This window comes from Durio zibethinus, chromosome 21 (assembly GCF_047325235.1).
Source record: "Durio zibethinus cultivar Kanyao isolate XHJ-2024 chromosome 21, ASM4732523v1, whole genome shotgun sequence".
NCBI lineage: Eukaryota > Viridiplantae > Streptophyta > Magnoliopsida > Malvales > Malvaceae > Durio > Durio zibethinus.
The window spans coordinates 1,028,926-1,042,452 of NC_143182.1; the positions used below are offsets into that span (position 1 = coordinate 1,028,926).

The 13,527-nt window shown below is 32.4% G+C and overlaps 2 protein-coding genes across 2 annotated transcripts; one reads left to right on the forward strand and one right to left on the reverse strand.

Moving 5' to 3' along the window:
* Positions 1 to 6,026: 6,026 nt before the first annotated feature.
* LOC111304562 (RNA-binding KH domain-containing protein PEPPER-like) lies at positions 6,027 to 9,416 on the reverse strand. The gene is made up of 9 exons (XM_022901208.2): positions 8,978 to 9,416; positions 8,797 to 8,898; positions 8,365 to 8,595; positions 8,185 to 8,243; positions 7,982 to 8,079; positions 7,748 to 7,860; positions 7,543 to 7,605; positions 7,212 to 7,288; positions 6,027 to 6,391 (listed from the first exon to the last, which is right to left on the reverse strand). Exons 1-9 carry the CDS (start codon positions 9,317 to 9,319, stop codon positions 6,379 to 6,381), a joined length of 1,098 nt encoding a protein of 365 aa, XP_022756943.1. The 5' UTR covers positions 9,320 to 9,416; the 3' UTR covers positions 6,027 to 6,378.
* A 561-nt stretch (positions 9,417 to 9,977) lies between these two features.
* Positions 9,978 to 12,103, forward strand: SHOT1 (Mitochondrial transcription termination factor family protein). Its single transcript, XM_022903751.2, has one exon. The coding sequence runs from the start codon at positions 10,082 to 10,084 to the stop codon at positions 11,747 to 11,749; it is 1,668 nt and encodes a 555-aa protein (XP_022759486.1). The 5' UTR covers positions 9,978 to 10,081; the 3' UTR covers positions 11,750 to 12,103.
* Positions 12,104 to 13,527: the final 1,424 nt, after the last annotated feature.

The following is a 13,527-nucleotide window of genomic DNA, read 5'->3' on the forward strand; positions in this document are numbered from 1 at the left end:
TCGGAGTTGTAAAAAAAAATAATTATGGGGCTTATTTACTATAAATTTTTTTACGAAAATTATTGTTTAGAAGATATTTCAATTAATTAATATGTGGTAGGATGCATGTACAAGTTGGTAAATAATTGTCTTTATTGGCATATATTTATATATGGTTGACCTTCAAAAATGGGGGTTTGGCAACTTTTTTCTTCTGTAGAAATGAACAGCTTTACTTTTCTGCTTCTCATCCATTTTCTTTAACAAATGGACCAAATGAAAAGATACCTGAAGCGAATATAATTGATGACACTATCTAGGATAGCTAAAGGAATTTTCCTCGGATAGAATATATGTACATGTCTCTAAATCTTTAGTCTAATAATTAAAAAAGCTTGAGAAAACATTAATAATTTAATTTTAAATCAAATTTTTTTATTTGTATTAAAATTTTATCCTCATGATATAAATAAAAAATATATATATATATATAAATGTACAGATGACTTTGAGCATTAATTCAATCGGTTATGTTTCCACTTAAGGTGAAAGTATCGTAAATTTATAATTCAAATTTCTACATCAATAATTTTGATTTTTTTTTTAAATCACCAAGAATTTTAAGAACGGAAGAGAGAGAATAATTGCCAGCTATATCTCATATGATACCCATTAGTTTAAAGTCTGAAGTACAATGAAATTTTGGATAATGGAAACCCCAATTCAAGCTATAGGCCCAATCGTAAGATATATGTGCCAAAGTGTTGATGCAAGCTTCGATTATTTTCAAATTGTTGGATGCTTGATCAGTATTTAGTTATTTATACACAAACATGGATTTTTTTAAAATCAAAACTCAAAATTATTTATGCTTAATTGACATTAAAAACAGTTGACACCTTTGCCAGCTTGAAGGTAGAAATTTTAGGTGATTACTCAATTAATTCATTTATATAATTAAAATTTTTTATTAATAACATATCAAATACCAATTCGTTAAAAAATTAAATAATGTATAGAGGATAAAATTAGCTTGATTATAATGTTAAATATTCTTGTTTCTAGGGCTGAAAAAAAAAGTCAAAAAATTTAATAATCAAATTAAAATTATAGTGTTTGGTTCAATTCGGATCGATTTTTTTTTATTTGTTTCATATTAAATTCGGATATTAAATATATATTAGATTCGAATCGAATTTTAAATCAAAATATAAAAAATTTAGAAAAATCAAACCGAACTTAATTATATATTTTTAAAATTTTTATATATATTTAAAAAATTTATAAAATAAAAATAATAATTTTATATCAAAATTTACTTAAATATATTAAAATAATATATAAAAATTAAAAACCAATAAACTAAATTAATAAAATTTATTTCAAATTTAAATCAAATTTTATAATTTTATAATATTATATAATATTTTAAAAAATTGAATTAAATTTAATCTGATCCATTACTGCATCTAATTTTTCGAACTATATTAGTACAGGATTGGAACACAGCATCTATATCCATGCATGTAAGTGTTTATCCGGGAGTCGTACCTACCAAATCTTGTAAAAATCCGCCAACTTTGGCATGTCATCACATGCACGGTTCCTTTTGAAATCCCATCCTCGGATTCTCATCGACAAGAGGATCCCTCCAACTAATCATTCAATCACAAACAATTGAGATCTGTTTCTGATATTAGTAGCAAACTGCATCATGCTTGCTTCTGCTTCAATCAAATCCCTGTCATAAAAATATCATAACATTTTATATATAATCATTATATTATAATTAATTAATTATAATTTAAAATTAAAATTATATAAAATTCATACTAATAAACGGTGGATATCTATAAATAAATATAAAATTATAATAAGAAATATAAATAAAATGTTAAAAAAATACATATAATGCTCCTGAATTCTTTCTCCTAGATGATCGTAGCAAAGCTCTGCCTTAAAACTCGAAAAATCTCCCCAAAGTCCTCTGAGGACTCAAAAATCAATGTAGGTTAGATTAGATACTGGTTGTGTTAAGCATCGGCTTGGCTTGTGCCTGCAGCCTAGAGTAAGCTTTGAGTGAGCTAAAGAGTTGAAAATTGGGAAGGGAAATACAGATGGGGCTGAGGAAAGAGGGGAGGTCACGTGGGAGAGGTGCATCAGTTCACGTGCATGTCATGTGGGTATTCTGCCACGTGTCAACACATGGTCCCATGATTGCACTCGTGTGTGTCACTTTGCCTCTCCACAACCAGACACCCACTTGTCTACAATCATTGGATACTCTCTGTCCTTTTCCGGGATTTCATGCTTTTCCAAGTCAGCTTCCAACGTTCACGCGCCTACTCACGTCTCGTGCCCATCTCCAACGTCTTTTTTTGAAGAAGCAATTATATTTTGCATTGGTATTTCTTTAATTCGAAAATACAATATTAATTACTTTTTTTGTCTTTTTATTTTGTATATATTTTAGATATTTTAAAATTATATCCTTTTTTTTAATATTTAAAATTATAAAAATTTTTATTTTAAAATTCTAATTTATGATTTTTTATTTTTTTAAACTCTGCAAAAATTAATATATGACAAATAATTTGAGATGGAAAAAGTAATTTATTAATTATTTTCTTTTTGACCAAACAATTAGTTTATTACACTTAGGTGTAATGAAACCTAAAGAAAAGAATAGTTAGTGGCTTTTTTAAATAAAATATTATAATTTTGTAATGAATATAATGACTATATTTTAAGTGTAATAATGAATTATTTTATTATGAAATTATAATTATTTTTGCCCCTTTGTGGCTTTTGCTTTTAGCAAAGGAAAAAATATTTTAGAGAAAATCTGATATCTATCCTAAAATCTGAAAAATACTTTTTTGCTGACTCCCTTGAAGTTATTTTCTCTAGACATGTTGTTCAATTGGTATTTGTTTAAGTGGATGTAGTGAGTGAAACTGTGATTTAAATAATTTAATCTACAGCATAGGCTATAATTAACATGATTATTATTGACGAAGTGAGCTCAATTTGTGGGGCTTGGAACTTAGCATAATGATTTGAGAATGAGGGAGATTGTCGGTTCTATGATTAAGTTAGCCTCACGTGTACTTAGGAGTGAGCTAGCTGTCCCACGTGTTTTCCTCCCTATTGTGGATTCCACCACCAGCCAACAGTTCCCCACCATGCACCGTCTCTGGCCCGGACGAGGGGACTCCCCACGTGATTTGGTCCAAAATCAAATCTCTCCTTTTTTTTTGGTAAACAAGTGATGAACAAACCCCTTTCATATCCTGGATTCACGTTCAAAATCAATCATTGAAACTTATATCATTAGACCAATAACTACTAAAGCAAGTTCTTTAAAAAGCTTCTTTTCTAACTAGTAGCTTTTATAATTTACTTACAGGGCTCCATATTTCTTTGTTGTCTGCGTTGCTCAAGCGGTCCTGGTCTTGGTTGTTTGGTTGTTCGTGCATGCTGATTGAATATTCCATATATGGAGTAAAAAGAGAAAAGAAAAGTAAAATCTTTCTCTTCAAAGATCATCTGTTAGCATCAGAATCAGGAAATCGTGTAATTCTCAAACTCTCAGGTGAGGGGTCATATGGCAATTATGATGTTCCTTAATAGGAGCATTAGCGATGATAACACCATTGATGAAGACCTTAAATTATTGCTTATCTTCTTCACAAGTTGCCCGTTTCATCATATCATCATCATTAAAATTATATATCTGGGGTACTAATTCAAAAGGTGTAGCGTCATATCATGATTTATTACTTTAACAGGACGATTCAACGATGTATTTTCATTGTGGTTCCATCATTTTTTAGGTGTTTGGCCAAAATTAAAAACAAAAAAATTTTGCTTTTTAGGTGGCTTCTCGAACGGCTGGATGTAGCAGCCGATGCACAAAATCATTAATGGACCGCTCGTGCTTCTTAAGCATGTTATAATATTATCCATATTACCTCAGGAAGACAGCAGCATGATGAAGCCAGAAGATATTTGCCATTATTTTTAGGGTTCTTTCGTAAATCTTTGTGTACAAAATTTAGAAAAAATGAAGAGAAATAGTAGTCTGTATGTAGTTGTTACTTTAGCTGAGCGAGCCAAAGCTGGAGCTGGCCACTTGGACGCTTGGGGGAATGAAGAGGAAAGAGCCGGTGAGGTTGTGGAATGTAGGTGGGGACGGGCGCGAGTGAGCATCACACGAGGGAGAAGGGAATAGGAAAATAAATAAAAACAAGAGAGAATTCACGTGCAAAAGCATGTGCTGACTGCCACGTTTGAGGCGCTCTTGTTTATCATATTTTGTTAAAAGAAACTCTTAAATTTAGAATTCTTTTTATTTAATTAGAGCTAGATTCCATGGAAGGCAGACAAAAGAAATAGTAATTTCTGTTTCCCTTCTATTTCTTTCTTTTTTTTAAAAAGTTAATTACAAATGATTTTAAAAGTATAATAAATTATTTAACGTGATATTTAAATTTTAAAAATATTTAATATAGTATATAAATTATAAATTTATTAATTAATAAAATATTTTAAAAATTATTTATAAACTATATATTATCGAATAATTATATTAATTAAAAATTTTATAATTTCTCTCACGTAGGCTACAGGGAAGCACAAGTGTGGGCACATGTGGCAAACATCGTAATGGAGAATGATCAGTCAAACCTAGGTTCTAGTCGTTTGCTTTGAAGCTTCGTCCAAATTTTCACACCCACTGAACACAAAGATTATTCATATCCCGATTTGCCGACGGACCCGAGCCTTTCCCGCAATATCAGCCATTGACACGTTTACTAGTATAGGGCGGCGACTGCCGGTGAGCGCTTCCTACCTAAGATTTTATTAGAGATATACTATATAAGTATAATTAAATTTTAAAAAATTAATGGATTTGAAATAATTTAAACACTTAATATTTTAAAAATATATAAATAAAGATAAAATGATTAAAAGATAAATAATAAAAAAAGCTCCTATATTCCTACCGTTTCAATTCTCTCTCTTAATAAAACAATGGATACATCTTGCAATTATTTTAGACATCATTTTCGACGTGGACGGGCATGATTAGTATTATTGCACACGTATGAGCATAAATGTTGCCAAGTTTGCACGATTGGTCACATTCACTGATGTAAAATAGGATAAATTACACAATTGGTATTTTTAAGTGCTTGCTAAATTATTTTAATTTAATCATTAAAATTTGAATAATTATTTTTTGGTTATCAAACGTTAAACTCTAATGATCGTTAATGTGATAATAATCTATCAATTATCAGGCGTCATATGATATTATCACTTTAATGTATTTTATTTTTTTAAAATTTAAAATAATATTACATGACATCTACAATTGACATAGTAATATCGCGATAACACATTATTAAAGACTAATGATTTAGTGAAAAGAAACATTTATTCAAATTTTAATAATAAGATGATTATTTTGAAAATACTACTATAATTAAATGATTAATAGTGTATTTTATCCTGTCACTATGTGGATCAGTGTGATTTAATCGATTGAAATTTTTAGGTTATCATATTTGGGATTTAACAATAAATCTTGGCTTCCCTTTGTACAGCGTAGTCGTCCCATGATGGGAAAACAAGCGATATTTGGGCTTGTTAGCAGAGGAATTATTTTGCTTCCAGGCCAATGTTGGTCTTTGTTCATGGGCTTTAATAGAACGGATCTTTTATTCTCGTTGGGCTGTACTGATTTGAAAGGCTATCTATGACTCTGCAAATACTCTTAACGGAGCGGTGATTGTTTTGAAGACGTCGAGTGCCAACGTATACATTCTAATGTCTGTGATAGAGATCTAAACTGAGAACGTAAAGAGATCTGTAGCTAATTTTAAGGGGAAAAAAAAAGAAAAAAAAGAAAGAAGAATCATCAATTTGTCTCTTAAATACTAAACCTGGTAACAGCTTCAGCGGGCTCAGTTTGTGCTGCATGATTCGAGGAAAATATGGTAACCCGGTTAAATGCAAAGGAATGTAACTAACAAGTAATATCTCAACCAATAGCTTAGGGTGTCATCCCACCAGGGCATAACCGATACATTCATATGCAACAAATCAGTAACGAGGAACAATTCAATTTTACAGTTAATCATGTTTCTCAAATTAATTGTTATGATCTTCAATCTTCAACCATAGCTTCTAGCTTCAATCATTACTAGAATACAAGCCTACTCTATATGTGAAAACAACAAACTAAAATCTGGCACATCACTATGTCTTTCCATGGAGAAAAAAGCTAATGTAATGACTCACAGTCTTAGCTACAAGGCCAAAAGGTGCAACACTGAGACGATAGTGGCCTTGAACTGCGAATAAGCCAAATGATATTTCGCTGCAGCTTCATCACATCTGTAAACTGAGAGAAATACAGCTATGTTAGCTTTGTAAAGAACAGGAAGACCATAGCCAATTTTAAAACTTTTGCACAATTAAGTATAATGACAAATAAAATAGCACATCAATTTAAAATTTATATTTAGCAAGTAAATTAGTAATCCCAATTTACAAAGAGATTTTTCATGGTGGTGTGGCATTTGTGTAACAATTGACATTAATGATGTCAACAACTATGATGGTTCGGTAAGTGGTGTTTCTTTTGGCCAGAAGGACTGTTGACGACAGTGGTTATACCTAGGTGATGGGATACTATTATACTAAGCAACTTGTCTCAGTTATAGGCTCACATCAAAACCACGTTAACATTTGAAATACACGGTGCTGAACTGCTTATCAGACAATGTTATACCAATTAGGTGCTAAAACCTAGTTTTGAGCATTAATGTGATGGCTTAAATATAAAAAAAAGCCCTTGAACTTAATTAAATTTCTTATTTAAGAACTTAATTTTTATTGTAATCAATTGAGCCCTTTACCTACTGGGTGAAAATAATATTTAAAGGTTTTAATTGATTGCAATAAAAGGATAATGGCTTAGGTGACAAATTCAATTAAGTTCAAGGGCCTTTTTTTTATTTTTTTATTTAAGCCTAATGTGATCATCATGCATGCCCAATTTTCATATGTGTGTAGGGTTGCAGTAACATAAACCAAACAAAATCTGTACATGGATGCACAGAAGCAGAGTTTACAAGATTACCATGTCAGAGATTGTTTCTATGTGTTAAGTATGTTACCAATGGCAAGATGGAGGGAAAAATATGGCAGGAAGAAATTACCCTGGTTGTCGAGTACCAGATTGTTGTATCATCTGAGAATAAATGCATTCATCAACCCTCTGTTTTGCTAAGGCAACCTAAGAAGCATTTGTAATCAAGAAATGAGAAAACATAAGAACCTTTGAAAGACTTTAATAAAGAAGACAGTTGGGGGCAAGCTTTTTTCCTTGCAAAACTTTTACCAGCTGTTTTTATATCCATACGTCTTTATCAATTATAGAAAGTGTAATTAGAAAGAAAAAGAAAAAATCACTGAAAGTAAAACATTTGTCAAACTATCTTTGGAAAAAAAGTACCAAATCTTTTTTGGCCTTTAAATGAAAAAAATTACCTGCTGAGAACTACCAGTGAACTGGATATGCCTCACATTTTGTTCTCCTTTCCCACCATAAACCTGCAACAGTAAACTAATACAATCAGAAGTTGAGAAAGTCACATCTAAGTTGTAAAGCAGATAAACCGGCCTACAAAACCTATTAAATCCGAGAATAGCTAGAGATTGAATCCACAGTGCAAGAACCACAACAATCCCCTACCTTTATTGTTGCTCCAGACTCAATTCTGATCCTCGAAATATTGGAGCCGGATCTACCAATCAATCCACCAATAAATGTCTCCGAAACCACCATCTCGAAAGTTACAAAATCAGCTGCAAGAGTGGTTGTCCTAAAGATGATGTGGTTATAAGAAAAAAATATTAAAACTTGATAGCCACTGAATGTAGCAGTTGAAAGATTAAAATAATTTAAATATGAAAAATATTGAATAACCTGAAGCTGGGTCCACATATGACTGAGGCAGAGCTGGTCGAAGCAAGTTAAAATTATATGCCGGACTAATAGAAATCACCTGCCGTGGTGGGTTTTCCCTAAACATAGATCCAACATAGAAGTTATACATATTCCATCTTCAACTAAGTGTGATAAATTGCTCATTGTATTATGAACTAACTCAATTAACACTCAACTTATACCTGAGTAGATAACCAATCTCACTCAGAGCCTTCAATACCACTGGAACATCACCTGATATCTGTGTCCAATAAGAATTTAATCATCATTCAGCTATTGAAAGAAACAAACAATATAAAATAAAACAAGATAAACATACAAGGTTCAAAAAGTTATTAAGCCTTGACCATATAAAATCTAACCTGAACAACTCGATCAGATTCATGAGCAGATGCACACAATGGCAGCTGATTAGGAGCAAGAATTGTGATCGACGCCCCCGAAGAAGTCCTCAATTTCTCAATGTTTTGACCAGACATCCCAATTAAGCAACCAGCTTGCGATCCAGCAATCAAAAGTCTTATTGTATTTGCAGCCACATGTCCCGCACTGACAGCACCTACCTTTGCTGCCTCTGTACTACTATCATCTTCCTGTTAAGAATTACAATACAAAAACCATCCACCTAATTAATTTGTATCCACGGTTCAAAACAGCCAATGAATCCCAGAAAAATAACAACAAGACAGTATTTTCCACTTCTCATGTCTTGAAATTCATCATCTTTGCTTATCACGACAGTTAAATTAGCAATAAATTCGATAATTGAGAAATTAAGAAGAAAAAACTATTACCTTTAGGATTAAGGCAACTATTTGCTGAAGCGCATTTTCCGCATCAGACACCATGTTGTCGTTGTCTTTAGAGCTTATAATTATGACCCGTTCTTCATGTCGCTGTTAATGTATAAAATTTGGTAAAACGAAATTAAATGGAAAAGGAAACCTACAAAAGTCATGACATTTCTCAACTTACAACGATTGCATCGGCAACCTTGATGGCGGCTTTGGTGTCTTCACGAATCTTTTGAATTCTATGACCCCCTTTACCGATGACTTTACCGATCTGCCTTGATGGGACCACGATACGGAAAATGACGTCCTGGGCTTTCGCCAATCGTTTCGGAGCCGATTCTTCGGTTACCCCGGCCGCCATGGGGTCTTCTTCCTCGCGGCGGCGCTTGACGGCTGAGAAAAGGTCCTGTTGGGGTTGAAACTGGGATTGGACTGGCGGTGGAGGAGGAAGTGGAGGTCGAGATTGGATTTGGGCGGCGGGTGGCATTGATGTGTTCATATTGATATCGCGCTGTTGGGCCATCGCTGGTGGTTCGGCAAAACCGGAGAAGAACAGAACAGGGGAGAGAGAGAGAGAGAGAGAGAGAGAGAGAGAGAGATGAATCCGCTGTGAAACTTGGAAGTCAAGGGATTTTATTGTTTCGAAGTGTGTATTTACCTATATACCCTATTAAAGGGCATTTGGACTCGGTCACGAGTCGGACTCACAAGCCACTATTCACAACACAAAACTTTGAGCTATTTTCACCTTTTTTTCAAAAAATATTCATCTCTAACTAAACACTATCTTACGTAAAGTATACAATTATGTTATTTTATCTTCGAATTTTTAGTTTATTGGTAAAAACGTTTGAAAAAATATTAAAAATTTAATTTTAAATTAATTTTTTTTACTAAAAATTTATCATTTTGATATAATAAAAAAATTATATTATATTTATTAATGAATAAATATTTTACTTTATCAAAACAAAATTTATTAAGAAAATAATAAATGTTAATAAAAATTTTAAACGGAAAATAATTACATTAATAGCACATTAAAGGACCTTGAAATTAGATTAAAATAAACAATGAAATTTATCAGTTGAATTTTTGTAAAAACAATAAGTTGAAAACAATTACTTATCATTTGTTATTTTTATGAAAATAATTTAAGTTAAAAACTAAGACGCATAGTTTGGGTATATCCGCAAAGGCAGACTCAGTCACTCAGTCAGACTCCTGCGTTGTGAAATGAAACCCTAAAAGCCAATTCCGTAAACCCCAAACCCTACTGCCGGCGATGAATCATTTAACCAAATTTCTCAGCTCGCATATTTCCCGCCGCTTTTCTACATTACCCAAACTTTCAAACTTCACCAAAATCCCTTCCAAGTATCGATCCCAAGCTATCCGAGAAGCTCAACAAGCTCTCACGGATTACCTCCACTGTACTAGATACGTCCCCTTCGTCTACGCCGAACACATTGCTAAAAACTCTCTCTTTTCTCTCTCCGGTCTCATCTCCGGCATCGATTTCTCCTCCACAAGTTTCAACGGAAACGTTCGCAAATTACTCAGGTACCATCCTATTAACGAATTTGAGTTTTTCTTTGAAAGTATAGGCATTGATTATAAGGAAGTTAGTGGACTTTTACCTTCCAACAAGTTCTTTTTTTATGAAGATGAGACTGTTCTGGATGCTGCTTGTGCGCTTTCCGGATTTGGGTTTCCTTGGAACAAGTTGGGTAAGCTTTATAAAGAGGAAGTTTCGATTTTTATGATAAGTTCTAGGGAGTTGAAAGCTAAGCTTTTTAGGATTAAAGAATGCGGCTTTAACACTATTTCTGTGATTGGTATTTGCTTGGCTTTTCCTTATGTGTTAGTTGGTGAACTGGATGGGGAAGTTGGTGCCTTATTGGATGATTTGAAATGGATTTTTGTAGATTTTGATTTGGGGAGTTGTGTTGAGGCAAATGTAGATGCTTGGTATGAAATTTGTAGGAAAATGAGGGTGTTTTATGATCTGGGTTGTGACAAAGGGAAGATGGCGGAACTGATGGGTAGAAGTAAGAATCTTTTTCTTCAGCATCCAATTGAGGTTTTGGTCCAGAAGGTTGAGTATTTTTGTCGATTCTCTATTAGAAAGGAAGATGTTGGTTTGTTGATTCTTCAAAGCCCGGAGATTTTGGATTTTGATTTGGAAACACCGGTGATTTCAGTTATGGGAATATTGAAACATTTTGGATTGAGCGCAGAGGAAAGGGATTCCATTACTCAAAAGTACCCTTATGTGTTGGGGAGGAATAAAATGGCTAATTTACCTCATGTGATGAGAGCATTAAGTCTACATCAGTGGTTCTTTAATAAGATTAAGGATGGAAATCATCAATTGCTTGCTAATTATGCCATTAGTTATATTGATGAAGACTTGGATATGGATTTCAGAGATAGTTTGGAGAGAATTCAGTTTTCTAGAACCCCTGTCCATACAATGGAGAAGTTGAGGTTTTTGCTTGGTATTGGGTTTGGAGAGAATTCTTTGACCATGAAGGTTTTAGCTCATGTACATGGCACTAGTTCTGAGTTGCAGGAAAGATTTGATGGTCTTCTTGGTACAGGGATTGATTTTGCAAAACTTTGTAAGATGATAAAGACGACACCAAAAGTTCTAAACCAGAGTCCTGAAACTGTAGAGCGGAAGGTGAATTTCCTTCGCCATGAAATGGGTGTTTCTTTGGACTACCTTGATATATTCCCAGCCTTTCTGTGTTTCAACTTAGAGAACCGGATTAAACCCAGGTACAGATTACACAAGTGGCTTACAGAGAAAGGTTTGTGTACTAGAAACTACTCCATTGCAAGCATAATTGCAACTGGTGAAAAGAGTTTTGTTGCTCGTCTTTATCGAATTCATCCAGATGCTCCAAAACAATGGTTTGAGAATTTCTCACCCAATAATAGTAGCTAAGTCAATACGAAATTGTTTAGGCTTGGTTTTTCAAAAATTATTTTTGGATTGATATCTATTTTTCAAGTGAGATAGATGTCTTTCATCTCTGTTCATATCTTGCAACAATATGGTATATGCATTTTCTCATTAGTGATCAACCAGCCTTACTGTAACCTGTGCATATAACACACAATGTAATGGAAAGAGTGATGAGGATATGTCACAGGAAGTATGAGCCATATGACTATTCTAATAGCTGTTCATTGCAGGAACATTACATTTGCTTTGAGCTCTTTTATGAATTCATTATGTACCTTGAAATGGTTGAAACATTAAATTCATTTGGACCAATGAATTGTTCAAATTCGATTAGTCCAGTGTAGCTTGTGAATGGCTTCTTTTCTAAACCAAGGATGCTTGCAGACGAATGACATGCTGTTGCCAGAACAGATGGATCGATGTGCTCCAGTTTTTTTTTTCGCATTAATGGGTCTAAAATTGTGACCAATCGTATCATTTACATCTTTTTGTCCAAACGAGTGAATATTTTTGCTTGAAGCTTCCGTTCAGGTCCATGTTCAATCAGTAAGGACTCTCATCGCCTGGTGTTCCCATGTGGCCTTAAATTGTATTTTCTGGAGCAATTAGTTACCGTTCTTCTTTCATGACGAAATAATGGAGTTTAATTTTACATGTTCTTCACATTTTTTGGGTTCCAAACATGCCCTTCACATTTGAACTAAGGCTAGCTAGTAGTACTTACTAAACGAATAATTAATCCATGTTAAAAAATAATATAGCATAATCAAAGACAAATCCAAAAGGGAATGGGCATCAAGCAACACACAAGACAAACGTGTGCACAGACCTTCTATTGGACTAAGATTTTTTTTTAAAGAATGGTTTATATTATTTATGTTTATTAATTATAGCAAAATATTCAATTTAATATTTAAATTTTAAAATTTTTTAATGTGTTGCTTAATGTGGTTAATTTTAAACGGTGATATTCGATAAACAAATAATTATTTAAATATTATATTATTAACAAATTTATAATTTATATTTCACATTAAAATTTTTTAAATTCAAGTATTATATTAAATACTTTATTGTAATTTAATATTATCCTTTTAATAATTAATACTACGTCCATCTTTTTATTTTTTTTTTAAATGAAATTATATAGAATTTTTAATATTTTAAATATTAAAAAAATGCTATAAATAAAAAGAATTGCGCATTTAAGTTATTGTAAATTTCAAATTCAAGATCATTTATTGTCTACACAAATGGATTTACTATTTTTTTTTCTATTTTTAGTCAAGATTTTTGTACCCAAAAAAAAAAAAATCAAAGACACGTATGAGATAAGAAAGGCAAATTTTGGTACAATATCATATAATCTAAAAAAAAAAAGAAAAAGGAAACAGACGATTTTCTATTTTAAATTTGTGGTGAAATGATGGTTATTGCCCTTTATTCCTTTTTAAGGACAAGAGTTTCACAATTTTATTTTCCATGGCATGCTTGATCCAATTTAGATAAGATAACTACCATTTTGGGTACTTTGGATCCTCATATCTAATTTCTGAATGCTAAATTTGGTAATCCAGATTTTTTTTTTTTGTATTTTCTAATTTTTCATCCTCATTTTGTAATTTTGAAATTGACTAAGCTAATCTTGTAATTTACATTATGTTTTCTAACTGAGAATAATCCTATATTCTTAATCCAAATTAATTCCAAAAAAAAAAACAAGTGTTGGTGGTGAAGAAAAAACAAAGGGCCATTAA